Source organism: Lolium rigidum, chromosome 5, assembly GCF_022539505.1.
Source record: "Lolium rigidum isolate FL_2022 chromosome 5, APGP_CSIRO_Lrig_0.1, whole genome shotgun sequence".
NCBI lineage: Eukaryota > Viridiplantae > Streptophyta > Magnoliopsida > Poales > Poaceae > Lolium > Lolium rigidum.
This window is the reverse complement of record NC_061512.1, coordinates 48,797,249-48,821,441: the sequence shown is the minus strand read 5'-3', so window position 1 is coordinate 48,821,441 and position 24,193 is coordinate 48,797,249. Positions and strand designations below refer to the sequence as shown.

At 47.6% G+C, this 24,193-nt stretch overlaps 2 protein-coding genes across 2 annotated transcripts; both read left to right on the top strand.

Moving 5' to 3' along the window:
* Positions 1–8,276: 8,276 nt before the first annotated feature.
* On the top strand, positions 8,277–9,335 carry LOC124655065 (chlorophyll a-b binding protein of LHCII type 1-like). The gene has a single exon (XM_047194033.1). The coding sequence runs from the start codon at positions 8,401–8,403 to the stop codon at positions 9,199–9,201; it is 801 nt and encodes a 266-aa protein (XP_047049989.1). The 5' UTR covers positions 8,277–8,400; the 3' UTR covers positions 9,202–9,335.
* A 13,648-nt stretch (positions 9,336–22,983) lies between these two features.
* LOC124655064 (chlorophyll a-b binding protein of LHCII type 1-like) lies at positions 22,984–23,993 on the top strand. The gene has a single exon (XM_047194032.1). The coding sequence runs from the start codon at positions 23,059–23,061 to the stop codon at positions 23,857–23,859; it is 801 nt and encodes a 266-aa protein (XP_047049988.1). The 5' UTR covers positions 22,984–23,058; the 3' UTR covers positions 23,860–23,993.
* Positions 23,994–24,193: the final 200 nt, after the last annotated feature.

The following is a 24,193-nucleotide window of genomic DNA, read 5'->3' as shown; positions in this document are numbered from 1 at the left end:
CTTGCCGTGCCAGGTTCTTCTGGGTGGGTTTGGGCACGAAGCACAAGTGCCACCTTGTCAACTGGCCTGGGTCTTTTAAACACCAAAAGGATGAACATTGCCCTTCTCCTTAAATGGATTTGGCAAAAGATGAGGATGCTATTTGGATCAAGCTTATCCGTGCCAAATACATGGATGCCAATAACCTGTTTGCAGGTTCAGGGCAGGGAGGATCGCCCTTCTGGAAAAGCCTGCATAAAGTCAAACATTATTTTAGTTTGGGTGCTAAATTTGTGGTGCATGATGGTTCTCGCACCCATTTCTAGTTGGACTGGAGGGTTGGAGCGGCACCCTTAAAAGACATTGTCCCCCTTTTGTTCGCTTTTATTGTGGATCTGAATGTGATTGTTGCTCAGGTGTTTCAGAATGATGAGCCTGGGTCCGATTCCGGCGCTCCCTGGACCAAGAAGGGATGGTTCAGTGGCGCGACCTCCTTTCGCTAGTGGCGGATGTGAGGCTAGGCCCGGACCCACACCAGGTTTCTGGCATCTTAATAACAATGGCTGCTTCTCCGTCAAATCCATGTATTCCAAGTTTGTCGCAAGGGGTGACTGTAGCTCACTTCAGACCCGTGGGGTGCGACTGTTCCGCTCAAGATCAAGATCTTTTCCTAGCAGCTTACGATAGAAAACTCCCATCGAGCAGCCAGATTGCTATCCGTTATGGGCCTTCTGAGGGCGCATGTGCTTTGTGTGTTGCCCACGAAGATGGTGCTCACATCTTTTTTGGATGTTCCCCGTCCAAATTAGCTTGGAGTGTGTTGCGCCAACTACTGGGGTGCAATTGGCGCCCGATGAACTTTTCTCAGTTTCATCACATCCTAGCTAGTTTGGCGGGTTAGCTGCGCAGATTGCTTTGGGTGCTTTTCATGGCACAATCTTGTGCTTTGTGGCATATTCGCAGTAAACTAACCATCGAGAAGAAATTCATTAATCACCCATCTGATATTATCTTTAAAACCATGATTTTTCTTCCAGCCGTAGTATCAAGTCCAAGACTAAGGATTAAGTAGGCATTTTCTGGATGTTGAATGAGCTTTGGGTCAACACCCGGATTTTTAAGTCCAGATGCCTATTATGCCATTCCTCGCAATCCCAGGAATATTGTTTTTGCGAGACATAATAGATTGATATCACAACACATCATTCATTACAACACCTAATCGTCTTACAAATAAAAGGATCACATGATCCAGTCTTTATTACAATAATAGAAGTTCTATTGATCCATTACATAACACATAGCGGAAGCGAAATAGCGTAGTAGTAGTCCATCTATTCCACAGACAACTGTTGACGTCAGGAGTGATCCTAGTTGTCGTAGACGTCCTGCTGTCCTTCTTCCGGGTTCTGGTACTCCTCTTCATAGTCTGGCCATTTGAATAGCCAGGGACACAGCCATGAGTACTTTAAAGTACTCGCAAACTAATACTCATGTAAATACTATCAACTATAGTAAGGGGGTTCTAAGCTCTAGTTTCCTTTGCATAACGCCAGTTTGATTTCATAAGCATTTATAAACCAAAAACTCCTCATTTGCCTATCTTAACTCTAGTGGGAACATTAGTGTCATTCCCACAACTCAGTTGTGATTCAAAGTCAAAATCACCTTTCAATTCAAATCACAAGTCACCATTCATATTTTTAGAAAAGTTCTGATGACGGAACAGTATGGCCTTTCCAACTGTCCATGACCGCGGACGCGGCTATTCGAATAGGTTAAACTCTGCAGAGGTTGTACACTTGTGCCACAACAATTGCAATAGTTCGTCAGGGGTAACTGGCCATGATTTATCGTACGCAGTACGCGAACTACCAATCCTAACCTTTCATTTACATCCCCTAGTATAGGCACCTCTCCCCATGAGCTTGGCCTCCTAGTGAAGACACGACGATCAGCCTCGAGAACCGCACGAGGCTTGGGCCGGACATTCACCTCATTTCACGTCATTTCACATCATTCCTTTTGTTGTAGAGGCAGCCTCCGGCATAACCCCGATGACGCTTGTTTCAGAGGGAACCCATACTAAGACACATAAATTTCCAGCTAAGCCTTACCCAGATTCAGGTATTGTGGGGGTACTTGTAAAATTGGAATGGTATCGCATCCGAACCCAACCATCAGTTTTGTAAAATTCACCAAGTCATTCACAAGTCACATTCACCTTCAAAATCTTTCAATAGAATGACTCATCATTCCAAGGTTTTTCAAAGTCATTGGTTTTCACAAGTTCCCATCTAGAATAGTCACTTTGAATATTGAGCACTAGCAACTAGTCATGAGGGGTGCTAAGCAACTTGGATTGCTCTAGGCTAAGTTTGATACTCTTGCACTACTCCCTAACTAAACTAAGTGAATCATGAATCAAAAAGTACTTGATAAACAAAATTTAGTAAAGCTTGTATAGTAAAAACTTGGGATAGGAGCATTAAGCATAAAATAAAAGTGAGGATGCCTTGCTCTTGTAGAGCTTCGCACTTTGCAAGAATATTAGCTTGCAAACAAAATAGCTTGCATTAGTCTAGCTTGCATTGGTAATAGCTTGCCTTGATTGGGGATGTGGTCAAAGTTCTCTTGCTCTTCCTCTTGGTAGAATACCTCCTCCTCTTGATAGTCTCTGGTACTAGCGTCTATAAACGAATACGAGGATACAATCACCAAACAACACTTAAGTATTCTTAATTAGCCTTAATGGCTCACATAATTGATCTAGCATCACTACTTAACATTTATCCAAAAATTATTCTAGGGTTTCCTTATTTCACATTAGGGAAATAATTTCCTCTCATTTAAAATTGGAATTAGGGTTTCTCTTTGATTTGGGAGAAATAATTTCCTCTCATTGAATTCTCCTTTAGACTTAATCTTCTCAAATAACCAGGGATGATCACATGTTGACCAAGGTCAACACTTCACATTTATTATTTGAGAAAAGTGATTTAATTGAGATTCATCATCTCATGTGATTTAAATAACCATTGCAAATGAAATACTATTTTGATTTAAATTCTACAAGTGAGCAAGTATGACCTATGCAGTATAGGGCATCATATTACTTCATATCACTTGAGAAAATGATTTAAATGAGGTGCTACACCTCATAGATTTTAAATTCCTAAAATTTGAAATAGTTTTAAATGAGCTAGTATTGACTACATAGCCAATTTTTGAATCTAGCCCATGATCATGTACAGAACCCATATCATATTTTTACATAGTAAATTAGAGTTTGTTAAATGTGAATTATAGCAATTGGATTCACTTCAAAATTCAAATTGGTTGATGTTCTATATTTATTTGAAGACTGAAAAGTCTCTGTTTTGTTATTTTTGCTATTTAAATTCTACACAAGATCTGGGGTTGAATCCAATGGGATTGGTTAGATCATTTCTTAGGCTTTCCAACGATATAAAGTTTGCCCAAATTGGTTGGGTAGATTTGAAAATATTTGAACTCTAGCAAAGCATCGTCGTGAGCAAAACTAACTGAAATGAATTAATTTGAATTCAAAATTTTGGGCCGAGGCGGGAAAGACTAACGGGCCAGCCCAGTAACGCTTCAATGCTCAGCGGGCCGCCTGACTAGTGGGTCCTACGCGTCAGCGACTTTGATTCACCGAATCGGTACCTGGCGATGTTGGCCGTTAGATTAGAAGTAGATCGGGCGGTGGGGAGGCGTCGTCTCCGTCGGGGAGAAGACCTCGCTGGAGCGGCGGCGGTAGGGGGTCGGCGGCGTGAGGAAGCTCCGGCGAGGGGCGGCGCAGGTGCTAGACGATGTTGTCGATGACGAGGAACCGCCTGGTAGCCGTGGGAGGAGCGGAGGTGGTCGAGATCAACGGCGGTGAGGAGCTACTGTGGCGGTGATCGACGATGCAATTGGCGCTACTCCGGCCAAATTGGGAAGGGGGAGGTGGTCGAGGATGCTCAGAGGAGGGAGGTGAGGCGATTGGTGTGAAGAACTTGTCCAGGGACGGCCTGCTTTTATAGGGGCGCGAGGTGGCCGTGGGGTACGGGTGAGGTCGATGGTGGCAATGGCGTTCCAGGGCGTGAGAGGGCAAGGTAGGGGGCGCAGGGCGTAGGCGACGTCTAGGCGGAGCTATTGAGCGCGACGACACATCGAATGGTGGACGGAGGCGTGCAGGCGATGATCAAGTGTGTGCAGTACCGTGGCGGCAGCACTTTGATCATGGCGACGTCGACCGGTCCTCCGCGAGGCTAGTGAGCTTGTCCGGTGTGTAGGCTGGAGGGGTGAGGGTGCGTGATGCAGAAATAGAGAGGTAGGGGAAGGCTGAGGCGGCCGTGCGATGGCGTGCTCTGGCGCGTCCAGGGCGTCGTCTGGGCGCGCTCACCGCGTGCCTGGCATGTTTCTGGGCGTGTCTGGGCGTGCGCGTTCTGGCCAATGGCGGGCTTGCTCGTGCTAGGGCCGTGCATGGTCATGATCAGCAAGTGTAGGAGCATCTCCAGGACAAGGTGAGCGTGTGAGAAAGGGGCCAGGAGAGAGTGAGTGAGGGGGGCCGGCATGGGTACGACATGGGGTTTTTGTGATCATGCCAAAGCTTTAATCGACCAAACTAGTACCAGGCTTGATGCAGGGGAGGTACAGGAGCAGCAATGATCAAAGATTAAAGTAGTTTAGGCTTTGGACCAGAGGTTAAAAGGATGTGTGCAAAGTCTGAATTGATGCCTGCCAAGTGTTTGACAGAATGGCCGCAATAACATTTTGGTCGAATTTTGAATTTCTCTTTGGTGGAGCTCAAACATATAATTAAAGAGAAAGAAAGGTGGTGGTGGTGGTCATTTTGGTGGAGATTTGCAAGATTTCAAATTTGGTATGATCTTCTCATAGTTTCAAAGTCTTCACTTGTCACCTCTCTACTGGTCAACCTAGTCAACATTAGCAATGGTGGTCAACATGAAAGTTGTTCACTTTCACATGGTCTTGGATGACATGGAAAGTGTTGACCAAGTTTAGTTGCAGAAACAAAAGATAGATGGGTGCAAAGTGGGGAAGAAATTATAAATGGCCCAAATGACCATTATCACATGTTATTGAAATTTGATTTTTCTTTTGGTTTGATTCTGGTTTCTTTGGGTCAATTGTGTTTGTTTTTGATATATAAGAGTTTTACAAGCAATGGCACAAGCCAAAGTGGCCTTGGTTGAGGTTTTGCAAAAAGGGCTAAGTGTGTGTGAGTGAAAAAATGGGATTTTCTCACATTCTCATTTCTCTCCATTTGATTTGACTTTTATTGACTCTAATGTGATTCTTATTAGTTTAGAAATGTTTTAAAACCATTGAAACCATTTCAAATGGTCTTGTTCAAAGATTTGCAACATTGGCCATAACACCTAAGAGGTGATGTGTCAAATTTCATTATTTTTGGAAATTGTTCACCTTGCTTTACTTGGGCATGGGTTAGGGTTAATTTAGGGTTATATTAGGTTTCGAGAAGGTTTCACATCATTTGGTCAAGGTTTAAAGTCATAGGGCAAAATTTGGTGAAATGGCTATGTGCCACATATGCCTCTATGCATATGTTGCATTTGAATTTTAATTTGACTTGGCTTGACCCAATTGGTGTTGTTGAGTGTTGAAATGGTATATAGGAGTGATCCAACCATTCACAACATGTATTAGGGTCAATATTCTTAAATTCACATATTTGATATTTTACTCTCATATTCCTCTATGTCATTTTTAGTTTCTTTTTAATTTCTTTGGAAACCACTTGGATTTGGTTTGATAAGTACTAGGTAAGGTGTATGATGGTTTTCCAAACCTCTAAACAAACTAGAGGAGCTTAGGGTAAAGTTTCACAAAAATAGCCATAGGCACATATGCCTTTTTCTTATTTAATTTCCTTTTATTTTATTTTAACTTGGGTGATGAAAAGAGGGGTGAGGTTTAGGGTTTAAGATTACTTCAAACTACTTTAACAAGCAAACATGGCCATAGCACAAGAATTAAGCAAGATCACTATGCCTCAAACTTAATTTAATAAAAGTTTTTGTTGGTTCCAAAATTTGGAACTAGGGAAATTCATTTGTTTTGTTTTGAAAATTTGAGATGTTACACTTTGAGAGATCTATGTCACCTCAAGGATGAATACCTGAAGCTCAAGCTATTATTGTCTTCGTTTTCTCGTCTCCTGGAGTCATGGCCCGGCTGGGAAGGCCATCTCCTCTAGTTATGTCTGTTAGGTTGTTTGGCTACCGATTTAGTAGTCTCTTTGTTGTCGTTTCTCTTGGCTAAGTTGTATGCCGCAATGTTTGTAAGCAACTTGTTATTGTGAACCTTTCCAGACTTTATTGATTTAAAGTCGGACATATTTTATCTAAATAAAGTGCCCAAAGTGGAGTACAATACTACTGTTGACGCCACTACTGCCAAGTTGTAGAAATGATAACATTGACTGACTGAATATGCAAGCATGATCACGAAAAGTGCAATTCTTTTGCCAAGATCAGGGGAACATCACCAGGTAGATGTGTACTTGTTGCTACGATTTCTATGCAGTTTGTCTGCCGTCGTTACAGTTCACATGGTTTGGGAGAGAACTAAAACACGACGGTGTCTCATGCATTCAGCGGCATTGCTCGATTAGGACATGGAACATAGACAGTTAAGCACGGATGTCGGTGGAGGCAACCTTAAAGGTTCAGTATCTGCAGTAGGATTGATCTTGAGCTCCAGTGATCTTGAGGCGCACAAAACAATGCCCCCACTCCGAATAACTCCATCAAGTACATCACCACAAAATGAAAGAAAGAATTGTAAGCAAACATATTGCTAAAGAAGAATCGGAAAAAACCCTAAGCAAACACATGAGAAAGGAAAGAAAGAGTAGCAACAGGTTCAAGATCATAAATCGGCTGTTTGTTCCATGAGTTCATATTCTACAAGACTCTTGCTTGGTGCCCCCCCCCCTCCAAACTTTCGCCCCTTGTGGAGCGGCAGAATATCCTACTACCCTTCGTGGGCTAGGTTATGCCTTCAAATTTAGTGGTTGGGAGGGGACACACTGGATCACACCTCATTCCAGATATCGTGGCCTCAAGCTTTCAATCGATTCTATGGTCAAGATAAAGCCCGGGCTGAAGTTCTGTAATCGTATCAAATATTCAAAGCTATTATCTTCATTATGTCCAAACTTGGACAATTAAATGATTTCTGCGCTCCTACCTACCTAACAACTCATGTCGTGATATGGTATATTTGCATGGAGCAGCGCGTACTGCTCGAGGACATCCACCACACGATGATGTTAGGATTATATCTTTCTATATATGTAACAGATTGTGATAGGAGTATAAAACATATCCGATATCTAGTGAATTCCCTTAATGCAGTCGATCGGTGTAAGTGTCTGTAATCACATATAACCTATAGGATTGACTATATAAACACGTAACCGGTGTGGGACAAAGCATCGCTTCCCACACGAAAACTGATCAGAACTTGCATTTGTTCCCATTTTTCCAACATGATGGACATATTGCTGAGAAAGATACTTTTGATAAATTGTCTTGTAAGAAGATCATCTCTTTTTCGACATGACTGCTTTATGGTGGAAGAAGTGAACTACATGTGAAGTGAAATCGAACATCCCAGACTGCGTGCTGGCGGAGATCACTGATGATTGTAAGAATTCTATTGCCTAATCAATAAAGCTCACAAGTTTCTTAAAAAAAAAACTAACATATTTCAATGTTATTTTTCATGGTCGTGAGCATGTATTGATTTATTCTAGAGCCATTTGCAACGCACGATGATGATATGTACTACTGTACTTTTTACCGGTATGGAGTGGACATCCTTTGACGCGTGACTATGTAAAACTGCAGGCTGAGACACTAAGTACAACAGACTGACACTGAGGCCCGACTGTGAACTGTTTGCTGTCGAAAAAATCCACATAGAACCCCCTGTAAAAAAAGGATTATCTTACATTAAGCATCGTAGATGGCTGCTACTACATGGTTCTTTACTAATCCGTGACGGTAAGCAGGTGCATGCAGACCATGAGCTGAGCTGACCGTACATGTGATGCAACATCCAATCAGACGTCTCCATTCTCCAACGATATCGTAGGCCTATCCACATCTATCGCACTTCCCTGGCTCTCACCTTGCCAAGTGTTCATAGATAAAGAGATCTCTAGTGCACCAATAGAGTCGAAGATCAAAATATTTCCTCTGTCTATCTCCATCTTTCTTGTTATCTCACACGGCAAAGCTTAGTTCCCTGTGTCTTCTCCAGCGCCATAAATAGCTCCATCCTCCTCACATCTTAAACCATCTCCACACACACACTGTTAGATCTTTGGAGAACATACACCACAACAGCAGTTTTAGCAGCTCAATGGCGACCACCACCATGTCCCTCTCTTCCTCGACCTTCGCCGGCAAGGCAGTGCAGAATGTGGCGTCATCCGCCCTCTTCGGTGAGGCCCGTGTCACGATGCGCAAGACAGCCGCGAAAGCCAAGCAGGTTTCCTCGGGCAGCCCCTGGTACGGCGCTGACCGTGTGCTCTACCTCGGCCCGCTTTCCGGCGAGCCCCCAAGCTACTTGACCGGCGAGTTCCCCGGTGACTATGGGTGGGACACTGCCGGGCTATCGGCTGACCCCGAGACGTTCGCCAAAAACCGTGAGCTGGAGGTGATCCACTCTAGGTGGGCTATGCTCGGTGCACTCGGCTGCGTCTTTCCCGAGCTACTTGCCCGCAACGGTGTCAACTTTGGAGAGGCCGTATGGTTCAAGGCTGGCTCCCAAATCTTCAGCGAGGGTGGACTCGACTACCTCGGCAACCCCAGCCTCGTCCATGCCCAAAGCATCCTCGCTATTTGGGCCTGTCAGGTTGTGCTCATGGGTGCCGTCGAGGGGTATCGTGTTGCTGGTGGCCCGCTCGGTGAGATCGTCGACCCACTCTACCCTGGCGGCAGCTTCGACCCCCTCGGTCTTGCCGATGACCCCGAGGCTTTCGCGGAGCTCAAGGTGAAGGAACTTAAAAATGGCCGTCTTGCCATGTTCTCCATGTTCGGCTTCTTTGTGCAGGCCATCGTCACCGGCAAGGGCCCTCTAGAGAACCTCGCCGACCATCTTGCCGACCCTGTTAACAACAACGCATGGGCTTTCGCCACCAACTTTGTTCCCGGCAAGTAAGTAGTTGTTGACGGCTGCGACTTGCAGCTTTGTCAGGCCTACACGCGGTGTATTTTGCACCGTTTGGTTTGATTTGTACTACCATGATGTTGTAAGTTACGAGGATTCTCGTGGAAAATATGCCTCTTTCTGAAGTCCTCCGCCTTTTGATGTTTACGACCGCAATATTTCTGTTTTACTTGGCAAGTAAAGTTATGTAATTTTTTATGTTGCGTTTAAGTTTCTCTGGAGTCATTTTCAGTAAAAAATTATATAGTGCAGCTCCGTATACGGTATGCATACCTTGGCAAGTGACACCCACTACACGTTCCATTTTTCCAAGCATTCCCTGTTTCAACCATTCAGATGCGTGTTGCTGTTGATGGGTCATTTCCAACAGGCTAGGTGGTAACATGTCACCAGTGACCAATCGATGGAATGAGAAGTAAAATGAGCCATCATATCTCATATCACTCGTTTTCCATCGCTGAATTCCTAAAGTGAGTACAATGCTACTGATGCACGTCACTACTAGTGCCAAATGCAGAAATGCTAAGATTGATTGACTGAATATGCAAGTATGATCACGGATAGTGCAACTCTTGTGCCGGAAGCTGGATACTTGTTGCCACGGTGGTTCTGTAGACTTCGTCTGTCAACGGATCACATAGCTTGGGAGGGAACTAAAACACGACGGCCTCTCATGCATTCAGCTGCATTGCTCAATCAGCACATGGAACGTAGGCGCTCACGCATGGATATCCGCTGAGACAGGAGACGCTCTCACAGGTTTACTGTCTGCTGTATAACTGATCTTCAACTCCCAGTCATGTAAATTACGAGGATTTTTGGCAAAAGAGTCCACGTTTCTGATGTCTTGTCACTTGTGTACCTTTTGGTGTTTCATGAGAACAACATTCCGGCGATCACTAGCGTACGGTCTGCAAGTTATTGAGCTGTGTTGACGTTACCTGATGTTATTTTGGATATAGTTCTGAGCAGTATCGTTGTACCATATAATGCAGCATTCAGCAACGTCCAACATGTATTTGTTTTTTGGAACTAGAAAATAGATCTAGAGGTGGGAAAGCATTACAACGATAGGTTTATACTCGATATATTATTTCTTTCGTATTTAAGTCCTCATGTGAAGTGCTCTAACGAATTATGGATGCGAAGATAGGTAAAGTAGGAAATTAAGTGAAAGTGGGAAAACTAAAGATCGATACGAAATACCATGGGTTTACATAACGAGTTATTGACAAATGAAATAGGTCTTTTTGTTGTTGGCAACCCCTTCTAGAAACATTTTTCCAAAAGTGCAATCAAGCCATATGTTTAAGTTATTTTTAGACGGTAGGCCCAAGAGAAGCCCGGCTTTAACTCAATGAATCCTCAACATGGTATCCTACATGTTACAACCACAACTCGACAAAACATGTAACTGAACACATCAAGGATCATGGCTATATAACTTTGTAAAATAAATATACCTAATGGGATAGGACTTTTTGGCACCCAGGAGCATGCTCCTGGTTTTTGAAAGACGTTTTAAACGCATTCAAAATTTCAAAATGTACCGACAAAAAATGTTGCGTGCACATCTCGATGTCCTATGTACTTCCAAAGTCGTTTCATCAAAAACCAATATTTTTTGTGTTGTATGTAAAAAGACAAAATTCTGTGTAAAGGCTGCGTGAAGGCAAGATGGTTGATTCTTTGTGTGCTTGTAGGCTTGATCGTCGAAGATGCTGATGAACATAGTGTGGGGAAAGATACTTTTGATAGACTGTATTGTAAGAAGTTTGTCTCTCCCTGACCTAGCCGCCGCACCTCCACCCTCCACCCTCCCAGCGCTGCCGCCGCCCCTCCCTCTCTCCACCACCGCCCCCTCCCATCCCGTCTCCTACCTTCCCACCTTCGCACCGGGTCGTATCGCGCGAGGAGGCTTTGGGCGACGACCCGAACTCAAGAAGAGGCGGCCCATCTTCCTCCTCCTGGCCGCTGCCGCCTGCCGCCGTCTGAGTCGGCGGTGGCGGCCGCGTCTGGCTTCAAAAGGCAGGGCGGTGGTGGCGCGTCCATGGACCCCCTTCGCGTGGAGGCGGAGTCTTCCAGGGGCGGCGACGGTGGACGATGTGTCTTGTGGCGGTGGCCTTCGGCTACTTCACCTAGATCATGGCGGCAGACGCGGTGGTGTGGCAGAACTCGGCGGGGAAAGGGCAGCAACGGGATCGCTGCTGACCTCCACCGGCCGGGTTGGAGGAGGAAGATGGACCGCGGTTCCCATCCATGGCAGCGGCGTGGGGGCCGCCCATTCCAACTTTCATGGTGGTGGTCCTAGGGTTTTTTCTTTAGCGAAGATGAAGACGTTCCGGATGCCGATCTTTCTTCATATAGCCGGAGTAATGAGTTCCGGAAGGCTCCGACAGCGAATGGAACAGTGCATATTTTGCCTAGAGTTCACATGATCGGGTGGTATTCAATCGTGCGCACCCATGTTTTTATTCGGACCGTTTGGTTCCGGAGGGGCGGCAGCGAAGCTCCGTTCTGTGTTGACATCAAGAGACTTTTGGTCCATGGTGAAGTCGGCAGAGAGAATTTCATGAAGGCGAGATTGGAGGATTAGCTAAAGAAGGTTCAAGTCTCCGCGATGTTGAGGAACTTGCTTGGTATTTCGGGATTCGCAGCAGTGGTATGAAAGTGGGGCGGCAGTACGGGTGAAGTTCAGAGTCCTACCTTTCAGGGTGAAAACCCAAGGTCTGGTCTTAACTGGTTGTGCCTGGCAATGACCTTGTTGGAGGCATTGTTTTGAAAGCGGGACTATCTTCAGGGTGAAAAACCTAAGATCTTTGATCGCGCGATGACAACACGGGTGCACTGTTCCCTTTTTGGAGGCGTTTTTGGAGAGTGTATTTTAGGTGTTGTCTAGGGGTGGATGTATTACTGTTGCTAGGTCTGAGATACTATAGCGGGACTTTTCTTTCTTAGTTTTCTTTTATCACTAGTAGGAAAAGCCTCATCAGTGGCGCACGAAAAATGGATTCTGTGGCGCATGGGAGGTGCGCCACAGAAACGTCGCCACAAAAATAAGGTTTACGTGGCGCACCTGCCCATGCGCCACGGAATTAAGGTTTCGTGGCGCACTTGTTCTTAGGTGCGCCACGTAAAAGCGTGCGCCACAGAATTGGTTTTTAGTGCGCCACAGAATTTGCTTGTATTATACACGATTTTGTGCTGCCTGCTATACACATGCGGTTTATAGACAGCAATACGGATACACGAGATACACAGGTTATATACAGCAACATTCAGATATAATATAAATATCATGTACATTGCACAGATATAACATAGACATCATCATCACATTACTTAGAGCCCGATCGAGATACATATATAGTGGCAAGTGTCAAATGTTTTGCATACAACTCTTAATTCATACAAAATTCACAATTTCGAGATACAAAGTAGTCTTCATCCGGTTCCTCCTTTGCTCCGTCATCTCTACCCACCAGGCTCGCTTGCATCGGGGTCCTTCATCCAGTTCCTACTATGATGAAAATGGAAGAAAGTGAGACCAACAAGTCCGATGCACAAGAGAAATGGAATAAATGCCTCATACATTGTTGGTCAACACAAATATTAACATTCAGGGACGGTGTAAGTGAGACCAAGTCCGATGCACAAGAGATTGATATTTGTGCTATCTTACCAGGCAGGGGCGGGCCCACTTCAATTCAAGGGTATTCAGTTGAATACCCAAATATTTTGAAAAATATACCAATATATGAATGTTCTAAGGAATGTATAGAAAGTAAAACTGTCGTACTACGTTAAGAAGGTTGACGTAGGTCAAATGGTTTGGAAGGAACTGTTTTGTTCACTATGTCCTGAGTTCAAATCCTGTGCACGCATTTTAATCCTTATTTTTGAAATAAATTTTTTGTATGTATTTTTGTTATAGATAGATAATATAGCGTTTGGTCTACACTTACATTTTCATGTTCACTCCAATTGTTAGATATTTGTAAGGAATTTACATATTCAAGACACTTTTTTGGTAAATTCATATGTTTCTCAAGCAAGTATCACTCATTATGGGGTTTTTTGTCAAGAAAATATGAGATGTGTGGGATTCAATATTCCCTCGTTTGTACTCAAATATTATATATATGTGTGATCGTTAGTTTCGTACTTAAAATATTTTATAATCTTGAATACCCATACTCAAAAGTCTAGGCCCGCCCCTGTTACCAGGCTCACTTACGCCGCCCCCGAGTGTACGGTGATCAAACATTTTAATCATCGGCATTTTGAAAATGTCAAAGCAAATGGAATGACAAAATGGAATAAGTGCCTCATACATTGTTGGTCAACACAAATATTAACATTCAGGGATGGCGTAAGTGAGACCAAATCCGATGCACAAAAGATTGATATTTGTGCTATCTTACCAGGCTCACTTACGCCACCCTCAAGTGTACGGTGACCAACATTTTAATCATCGGCATTTTGAAAATACCAAAGCAAATGGAATGACAAGGGCCTCATACTTTGTTGGTCGAAACAAATATTAACATTCCGGGACGGAGTTAGCGAGCCGGTACGATGCACAAGAGATTGATATTTGTGCAATCACACCAGGCTCACTAACGCCGCCCCCGAGTGTACGGTGACCAAGCATTTTAATCATCGGCATTTTGAAAATCTCAAAGCAAATGGAATGACAAAATGGAATAAGTGCCTCATACATTGTTGGTCAACACAAATATTAACATTTAGGGATGGTGTAAGCGAGGCCGGGTAGGATGCACAAGAGATTGATATTTGTGCTATCTTACCAGGCTCACTTACGCCACCCCCGAGTGTACGGTGACCAAACATTTTAATCATCGGCATTTTGAAAATCTCAAAGCAAATGGAATGACAAAATAGAATATGTGCCTCATACATTGTTGGTCAACACAAATACTTTGCGAAGGGCCCCCTTTCCCCGGTCGGCGTTCAGTCAACGGGTGCTTGACGACACAACAACGCCGATCTGCATCTCGGCGCAGAACCACGCCGGTCCCTCGCTGTCCGGTGAACGAGTCCTTGATGCAAAGACCGTGCCGGCCTGCCCGGCATTATGCCGGGCCGTGTTGCCGCGCTTCAAGCCGTGTGTCCCGCGCCTGCATCGTCGCTTCTTGCCCGGTGAACCAATAGGCTGATCGTTGGAATAAGGAAACCGATGACAGCCGGTCGCAAGATTAAATTGCGATCGGCCGTCATCGGCTTCCTTATTCCAACGATTAGTCTATTCGTTCACCGGGCAAAAGGCGAAGAGTGCAGGGCGCGTGATCGACACGGCTCGAAGCGCGACAACGAGGGTCGGCATGATGCTAGGAGGCCGGCACCGTCTTGGCATTAAGGACTCGTTCACGTACCGGATGGCGAGAGAAGAAAAGTGGTGCTGCGCCGGAGAGGCATGTCGGCGTTGTTGTCTCATCAAGGACTCGTTCACGGAACGGCGGCCAGGGAAGGGGGGCTCGTCTACAAAGTATATTGCGGCGTATAGGTGACCAAACATTCTAATCATCGGCACTAAAATGGAAGAAAGGCCAATGCAATTAAGAAGTAGATAGTATGAACTAAATGGAATGCCTCATACTTTGTTGGTCGAAACAAATATGAACATCCCGGGATGGCGTTAGTGAGGCCAGGTAGGACACACATAGCATGCATGGAGCAGATGCTCCAAAGGGATTATTCATCACTTGGTAGTAACCAAGTGATGCTGGCAAGAGAGAGGCCAAGCCTGAGCTAGTCAATCCGATAGAGATGGATATGCATAAGTAAGCAAGAACACATAGCCTATCCAAGTTAACCGAGATAAAACCAACCTTGACAACCAACTGAATCACCTAGCACCACCTAGCATTTTAAAACCATCGAAACAGATCCTTTTTCTTCAAAGGATACCACGAGTGGCATTCATTTACATGATCCCCTACGGTGGATATCTCTAATTTCATCAAAGCCAACAAGAAAAAGAAATATATCATTACTCGGTTGAGTTCAAAACAAAGCTAGGGTCCATAAGGGATTACTCATCACTTGGTAGTAACCAAGTGATGCTGGCAAGAGAGAGGCCAAGCCCGAGCTAGTCAATCCAAGTAGAGATGGATATGCATAAGTAAGCAAGAACACATAGCCTATCCAAGTTAACCGAGATAAAACCAACCTTGACAGACCAACTGAATCACCTAGCACCACCTAGCATTTTAAAACCATCGAAAGCAGTCCTTTTTCTTCAAAGGATACCACAGTGGCATTCATTTACATGATCCCCTACGGTGGATATCTCTATTTTAGCATACCATAAGCTCACAAGAATCCATCAAGTAAATATGTACAGAGACATAGCAACAGCCATGTCAAACACAAGCACATAGGGTGGAATAACAATGTTTGGTCATCATTTAATCATAGACCAAGTGAAGCCTGGTACAAATGGCAAGAACCAGGAATTTGACCAACTCAAGTCACCATGGTTATGCCAACCAATTGAATAGTAGCATCTTCCAAATGGAACTAGGAAGGAAACCATCCCAGATGATTTACCAAGCCAGCAGTTCATGACTGCAAAGGCCAATTCAACCACCAAACCATCCAAACCACCAAGCCTACACACTTATCATTACCCAACAGGATTCAAAATGAAGCTAGGGTCCCCAACAATAGTTGGCATCCATCTAGCTTAAGTAAATACGAGTAATAGAATCATTACCGCAAAGTAGTTCATCTCAATTATCTACATTAACAAGATAAAGTTTCACGGATAAATGAATTAGTCAATCTGCTAGGCAACGAGGATGCTTGGCAAGCATCATGCATCCATTCATATGCTTTTCAAAGCATAAGCAACCACCAGTACATGGTGAGAAGCTATACAAATCAAGCAACAACACAAGTATATCAAGCAACATGCATAGATAGAGAAAGTAGTAAGTAATTATCAACCAATTGGTGATCAAATGATCACCGAGCTTGCAAACACAAGCCATAGGGGCAGCGGAGGAGGAATTAAGAGGGAGAGGAGGGGAGGGAGAGAGAGCACCGATGCCGGGGGTGGAGGACGAGCTTGAAGATGACGGCAGGCGTGGAGGAGGAGGAGGAGGCGGCGGATCCTCCACCTTGCCGCGACGGCGGCCCCTCCTCGCGGCGGCCCCTCCTCGCCGTAGGGGCAGCTTGTGCTGCAGGTGGCGGGGATGGGAGGACCGCGGCGGCATGCGCCCCTCGCGGAGGAAGGCGGCGGCGACGGCGGCGGCGACGACCATGGAGGATCCAGGCGACCACGGAGGAAGGCGGCGGCGGCGGATCCAGGCGACCACGGAGGAGAGGGGAGAGGGAGAGGGGGTAATCCTCCGGCGACCACGGAGGAAGGCGGCGGCGGCGGATCCGGGCGACCACGGAGGAGAGGGGAGAGGGGAGAGGGAGGGGCTCGGGAGGGGAGAGGTGAACAGGCGGGGGAGGGCACGGGCGAGATGATATAAGTCCCTTAGTCCCGTGGCGCACCGGAGAAGGTGCGCCACGGAATCAACTACTTCGTGGCGCACCAAGGCCGGTGCGCCACGAAAGAGTTATTTCGTGGCGCAGCACGACATGTGCGCCACGAAATACCTACAGTAATAAATGGTGGTGGCAGGATGTGGGCCCCACACAGTTTCTGTGGCGCACTACCCGACCGTGCGCCACAAAATTAAGCTATTTCTGTGGCGCACCGTGCCTGGTGCGCCACAAAATAAGTTTCTGTGACGCATTCAAAACGGTGCGCCACAGAACTAAGCTTCACCTATAAGGGTTTTCCTACTAGTGTATCTTTTGTTGGCTGTGTGCATCCGTACTGCCATTAGGCTGTTGCATTGTTGCAGAAGCTGGATGTAATTGATTTTTTTCGACAAAGAGCATATATTAATATTGGAGATACCAATTACATCCAGCCTCTGCAAAAATGCATTGCCCTAGCAGCCTTACAGATGCACACAACCAAAAAAGAAAGAAGAATTACAGAAAAAAAGTCCCGCTATGGTATTTTAAACATTGAAACAACATCACTAACACCACCAACACATCACCATAAGTCCAACTTCTTCAAAAGCGGCGCCTCAAAGAAGGGAACAAGTGCACAAGCGCCGTCGTCGGCCGATTAAAGATCCGGGTTTTCACCCCGAAGAAGGTCCTCACTCTCAAAACAATACTTTCAATAAGGCCATTGCCGGACACAACCAATTAAGGCCGGACCTTGGATTTTCACCCCGAAAGATAAGACTTTGGTCTTCTCTCCGTGCGCCGCTCCCACTTGCATGCCGCTGCTCCAAGTCATGAAACACCAAGCCAACTCCTGCTCGCCCCAAAGAACGGATCCTCCATTGCTAGTCCTCAGATCTCGGTCTTCATGACATTCTCTGCCAGCACCATGGAACGAGAACATGCCCCATGATTTTAACAGACTAAGCGGAACTTCGAAGCGCTCCTCTTAAACCAAACGGCCAAAGTAAAACATGGGTGCGCACGACCGAGTCCCACCCGATCCGAGCCAGCCTCCAGGCGTGAATCACCCATGGAAGATCGTCGGCGGCGCCTCCCGGAACCCGTCACTCTAGCCAGATCAATGGTAACACAGCTCTGGCAGATCAACACCTTGACACAAATTGGAATCCTAGGACCGCCGCCTTTATTCAGGTCGCGCCCCCACGCCGGCGACCATCCCAGGCCGGCCAAGGTTTCCGCCGGAGACACCAAGCGCAGATCGCGTTGTCCGAAGACACCGTACACGCCCTAGGCACTGCCGCAGCAGAACGCCAGCCCACCACCGGCGACAACAGCCGTCGCCGGCTTCCATGCCTCTCCATCTCGCCGCCGAAATGCGATGACAGATCGAAAGATCCAGCACCACTATCCGCAGGCCGACCCTCTCCGGCGAAGAAGAGAGCCGGCTCCACCATCGAACCCAAGGCTGCTGCCTCGGGCAACCTCGTGTTGTGGGAGAAGCTCGAGACCATCTCCACGCACCGATGAGAGGCTGGGGGAAAATGGCGCAGACCATGGGCCTGGCCGCCGCCCACCACCAGCCCCTGCCGGCATGCTGCGGGGGAGAGCCGACGGGAGGAGTGGGGCCGCAGCGCCAGGTCGCCACCACCCATCACCATCCACGCTGACCGGTCGCAGCGTCGAGGAGGAGGGATCTCGTCTGCCATCCACTGCGCTTCAGCGAGGAAGGCCCCCCGCCGCCGCCACGCCCCGCGGTCTTTGCCCCGGCGGCGCTACCGGCGGCGGCGGGAGGCGGCTAGGGTTGGGAGGGGTGCGGGAGAGAGTTTCGTGGGAGGGGTCGCGTGCCTGTAAAAAATCAGCAAAGCAGCCACGAATCTCTGCAGCCACTGGATGTAATTGATATCTTTTGATATTAATATATTCCCTCTACCGAAAAGAAGTTTGTCTCGCGTACGTGAATGCTTTATGGTGGAACAAGTGAACAATAAGTGAAGTGAAATCGAACATATTTGAATTTTTTAAAATAAAAATAAAAATAAACTGTTATTTTTCATGGTCGTGAGCATGTATTGATTTATTCTAAGGCCCTTTGCACCGCGCGGTGATTTGGTAGTTTTCATAATAGTGATATGTACTAGTATCTAGGCTCAGTCTGAGAAGTTTTTTTTTTTTTTTGAGGTAGTCTGAGAAGTTTCTTTATTCTAGGAAAGAAGTAAACTTCTATTTTACATGATCTATTCTGAACTTGTCAGCGGCATGTGGGATTTCCTGTATAGTTCAGCACCAAGAAAAATAAAGATTTTTTTCACTATTTCCTTTCGGCAATGCATAGACAAATTTATTCTCATTGCAGTTGATTGATCTGATCTACTCTTTTATGGACATCTGTTGTCGGGTAACTATGTAAAACTGCAGGCTCACACCCTAAGTAGTACAACAGACTGAAGCTAAGCCTCTACTGTGAACTGTTTTTTTTTGAACAGATAAGGCCCTGAAGGAGAGAGTGAATAGAATGAACCTGGAGGCATTTGCTCCCGTGGGAACTCCAAAGCCTATTGGTCCACGTTAGGGGTGGGCCCAACATGATGGCAGGGTATTTCTTCCGTCAGAGTTGAATAAATCATGCGTATATTCATACAGATACATGGGCCCCACAGAGGGGAGATAATTAGTCTCGTGACCATCGGTCCCTCCCACCTACTCCCCCGTTCACTTTTACATGGGCCCCACAAAGGGGAGATAAAACTCATACATGCATGCATTGGTATTCGGCTCCTACGCATTGAATTAATGCAGACAGCTGCATGAGAGAGCCTCTCAACCTCGCATGAGCATCTCCCGCTCTTCTTCTTCTTCTTCTACGCGCACGCCACTTTTTCTTCAGTTCAGAACTTGTGAGGTGAAAGCTTTGTTTAGCCGTGAAATTTGGCAATCACTTGGAAAATTAGGGCATCTCCAACAGGCGCTGTAAAATCTCGAGCGCTATACCGGCGATTGGGCGCGCTGTATACCGCTCGCGCGCAGCATAGCGAATTTGCCCCCGGCGGAGGCTATATTTTGCAGCGCGCGTTGGTGTGCGAAAAACGCACCTCCGCCAGAGGCGCTATTTTGCAGCGCGCGCGTCACAAACTGCTAATCCGACCGTTTTTTTTTTTTTTTTGAAAATTCATCAAACAAACTATGAAATTTGATCGAAAATACGAATATATTTAAACTGCGACGATACAATGCGACATTTAAACGAAAATACTAAATAAAACTACTACTTGGACTGGTCGTCGGACTCACAGTCGAAGTCGGAGCTGCTCAGTGTCGTGCCCGACACCGGCGTCGACGTCGTCGTGTACTGGAAGTCGGAGGAGGACGAGAGGACGACGGCCCTGCGGCGTTCTTCCTTTCCTCCTTCCTCCTCGCCCACATGTGTCGCGTACTCGCGGAAGGGGGCGCAGAGCTCAAGCACGGGCGCCGTCATCGTCATCGTCGTACGGCACGTCGTCGTTGATGCCGACGCCGCTTTCCATGATGGCAGGGCGGTCGCTGACGCCGGAAACGAGCCCTTCGTCGCTGACACCACCAGTACGAGCACGGCTATCGGCGACGGACTGCTGGTTGCCATGGAGGCTGGGAACGACCTCGTCATCCATCAACTGGCTGCTCCGAGACGGCTTAGTCCAAGCGGGGAGATAAAAAAAATGGAGTGACTGGTGTGGTGAGGGAGAAGTCGAGGAAGCGGCCGAAGACGGCTTAGTCCAAGCGGCGAGGAGATGCGGGGGAGGAGGCAGGTGCGGCGGATGACGTGGACGCAGCGGCTCCGTCGGCCAGGTGCAGCCAGTTGAAGGCGCGGGCGAGGCGGACTGCTCCCACGCAGCAGATCCAGCGACTCCGTCGGCCAGGTGCGGCCAATTGAGGGCGTGGACGAGGTGGACTGCTCCGACACGCAGCAGCTCCATCGGCCAGGTGCGGCCGATTGATGGCGTGAGTGAAGCGGTACTCCGACGCAGCAGCTCCGTCGACCACTACGTACCCCATCGTCGGCGCCGCCCCGTGCGCGTCGAACCACCGGAGAGCCCGAGCAGTTCGGTCGTGGACGAGTCGGAGACGGCAACGAGCACGCGCGGCCCGGGCATGGCCGGCCCGTCCTGTTTGACGCCCTATGCCACCCATCCAGACGGCGAGATGAAGGAACCCGCTCAGGCCGCTAGCTGGTGCTGTTCATCTCCTCGCCGTTGCATCTGTCGTGTCACTGTTGTCCGCGCAGGCCACGCGAGCTAGGAGCGCAGGGGAGCGAGAGAACTCGTTCTGCCACCGAGCAGCAGATGCTCAGAGAGAGTCAATGTCAATGTGATGGTGATGGAGAGTAAATTTGATCACTTTTTGTTCTCTCTCCTCTGAGTCCCATCCCTGGGTATTTATAGCCGTATTGTTGATTGCAGTTAAAAGAATTGCCAATGCTATAGAAGGGACCACCTCTTCCCTGGCCAATGGCATGACGAGTTCCACCCGGAGCAAATACCTCCCGGTTCATTCGAGAGTTTTCCCCTGAAGGATCGAGAAGTTCCACTAAACGGTGGGTACAAATACAAAAAAGGACCTTGTCTTGAGTAGCACTAGCACAAGAGTCCTGAAATATTACAAGAAGAACCCCAAAAAGATAAAGTGAAAAGCAATCAAGTCCTTCTTCTCCACCACGCCATTGATTGAATCTCGGGCCACGGTCGCTGGCGGCGACACCGGGGACTACACCACTTGCTTCGTCGCCAGGATGGACACCGTGCCGAGATTGAAGATCTTCCACCATAGCACTAAAGCCTGCAGGAAGTTGATTCTCCCCGGAGGAAATTCTCCCGAGGTGCGGAGAGGCCCCCTTGGCCAAGGATAGCGGCGGCTGAAGACGCCGACGCTTGGGAGCTGCCGCCGATTGAGAGCTTCCGACGTGATGAGCACCGCACGCTCACCAGTGTGCCTCCGAACTCTAGATCGACGAACTCTGGGGCTCGCACCCTCCTGTCTGTCTCTACGACCACAAGGAGGAGGAAGAGTTGCCCAAGGATTCACCAAACCCAGAGTCAGAGAGAAGTACCAGGATCTCCGCTCCGCCGGGGAGAGCTTACAGCTTCGCCTCTTCTCCTCGCCTCCACGGCCGGCCAGAAGAAGCTCCGTTGTGCGCCACAGAAAGCATCGCCCCTCCCCCTCGCCTCCATGGCCGTTCAGGGGAGGCTCTGCTTCGCAGCACCTCGGCAGCAGAAGATCCGCAGCCCCTACTTTATTTGCGGAGACATCCTCAACTCCATGCTCCAACCACAGGAGCCATAGCAGCAAGAAGAAGAACCCTAACCCCCAGATCTTGCCGTCCAGATCCGAGGTGCAGCTCCAAAATGCCACAAAGGGACGGAGACTACAAGAAGAAACTGAATATCTACAACCGGTGCCTTCTCCTCTCCATCTCCGGCCGGCTATTCCGGCGGAGAGGAGGAAGGAGCGGCCCGGTGAGGAGGAAGAGGTGGACATGAACTGTAGCTAGCTGAGAGCGAGTTGGGGGGGGGGGGGGGAATGAGAGCGTTTCCAACGTACAGTGAACTGTTTGTATCGAAAAATCCCACACAGAACCCCTTGTAAATGAAGGATTGTCTGCTTAAATTTGGCGTCGGTAGTTTTTTTTTCTTTTCAAAATAGGGTGAGCCCCGGCCTCTGTTTTTATTAATAAATTGAATATTCAAAGTTTAGAATTCAGGGATCAACGAGGGTCGATACAAAAATCAACCACCGAAAAAGAGAAAATTGCTAAGCAAACTAGGCATCATGTAATCTCTTAATAGGCCGCTAAGTAGCCTGGTAGAAAATATCCTGGACAACCATTCGAAAAACGGTTGCATCCAGAAACCATGCACTCCCGCTGGCCCTCCAGAAGTAAGAAACACCAAAGCTGAATCCAGTGAACCATATTGGCATCGGTAGTTGGCTGCTACTACATGACTCTTGCTAATCTGTGACGGTAAGCAGGTAAATGCAGACCGTGAGCTGAGCTGACTATACATGTGATCCATCATCCAATCACAAGTCTCCATTCTCCAAGGAGATCCTAGTCCTATCCACATATATCTCCCTTCCCTGGCTCTCAACTTGCCAAGTGTTCATAGATGAAGAGATCTCTAGCGCACCAATAGCGTCGAAGATCAAGATATTTCATCTGTCTATCTCTATCTATCTTGTAATCTCGCACGGCAAAGCTTAGTTCGTCTTCTCCAGCGCCATAAAAAGGTCCATTCTCCTCAAATCTTAAACCATCTCCACACACACTATTAGATCTTTGGAGAACATACAACACAACAACACTCTTAGCAGCCAATGGCGACCACCACCATGTCTCTCTCTTCCTCAACCTTCGCCGGCAAGGCAGTGAAGAATGTAGCATCATCCGCTCTCTTCGGTGAGGCCCGTGTCACGATGCGCAAGACAGCCGCAAAAGCCAAGCAGGTTGCCTCGGGAAGCCCGTGGTATGGTGCCGACCGTGTGCTTTACCTCGGCCCACTTTCCGGCGAGCCCCCAAGCTACTTGACCGGCGAGTTCCCCGGTGACTACGGGTGGGACACTGCTGGGCTCTCGGCTGACCCCGAGACGTTCGCCAAGAACCGTGAGCTGGAGGTGATCCACTCCAGGTGGGCTATGCTCGGTGCACTCGGCTGCGTCTTTCCTGAGCTACTTGCCCGCAACGGTGTCAACTTTGGAGAGGCTGTGTGGTTTAAAGCTGGCTCCCAAATCTTCAGTGAGGGCGGACTCGACTACCTTGGCAACCCCAGCCTCGTCCATGCCCAAAGCATCCTCGCTATTTGGGCTTGTCAGGTTGTGCTCATGGGTGCCGTCGAGGGGTATCGTGTTGCAGGTGGCCCGCTTGGTGAGATCGTCGACCCACTCTACCCTGGAGGCAGCTTCGACCCCCTCGGTCTTGCCGATGACCCCGAGGCTTTTGCGGAGCTCAAGGTGAAGGAACTCAAAAACGGCCGTCTCGCCATGTTCTCCATGTTCGGCTTCTTTGTGCAGGCCATCGTCACCGGCAAGGGCCCTCTAGAGAACCTCGCTGACCATCTTGCCGACCCTGTTAACAACAACGCATGGGCTTTCGCCACCAACTTTGTTCCCGGCAAGTAAGTAGTTGTTGACGGATGCGAGTTGTAACTGTGTCAGGCCTACACACGGTGTATTTCGCACCGTTTGGTTTGATTTGTACTACCATGATGATGTAAATTACGAGGATTCTCGTGGATGATATGCCTCTTTCTGAACGCCTCTGTGCCTTTTGGTGTTTCATGAGCGCAATATTTCTCTTTTACTTGACCAGTAGAATTATGCAATTTTTATGTTGCGTTTAAGTTTCTCTGGGTCATTTTCAGTACAAAATTATATAGTGCAGCTCCTTATCACTGCAATACGGTATGCATACCCTGACAAGTGATACCCACTACACGTTCCATTCTCCAAGGAT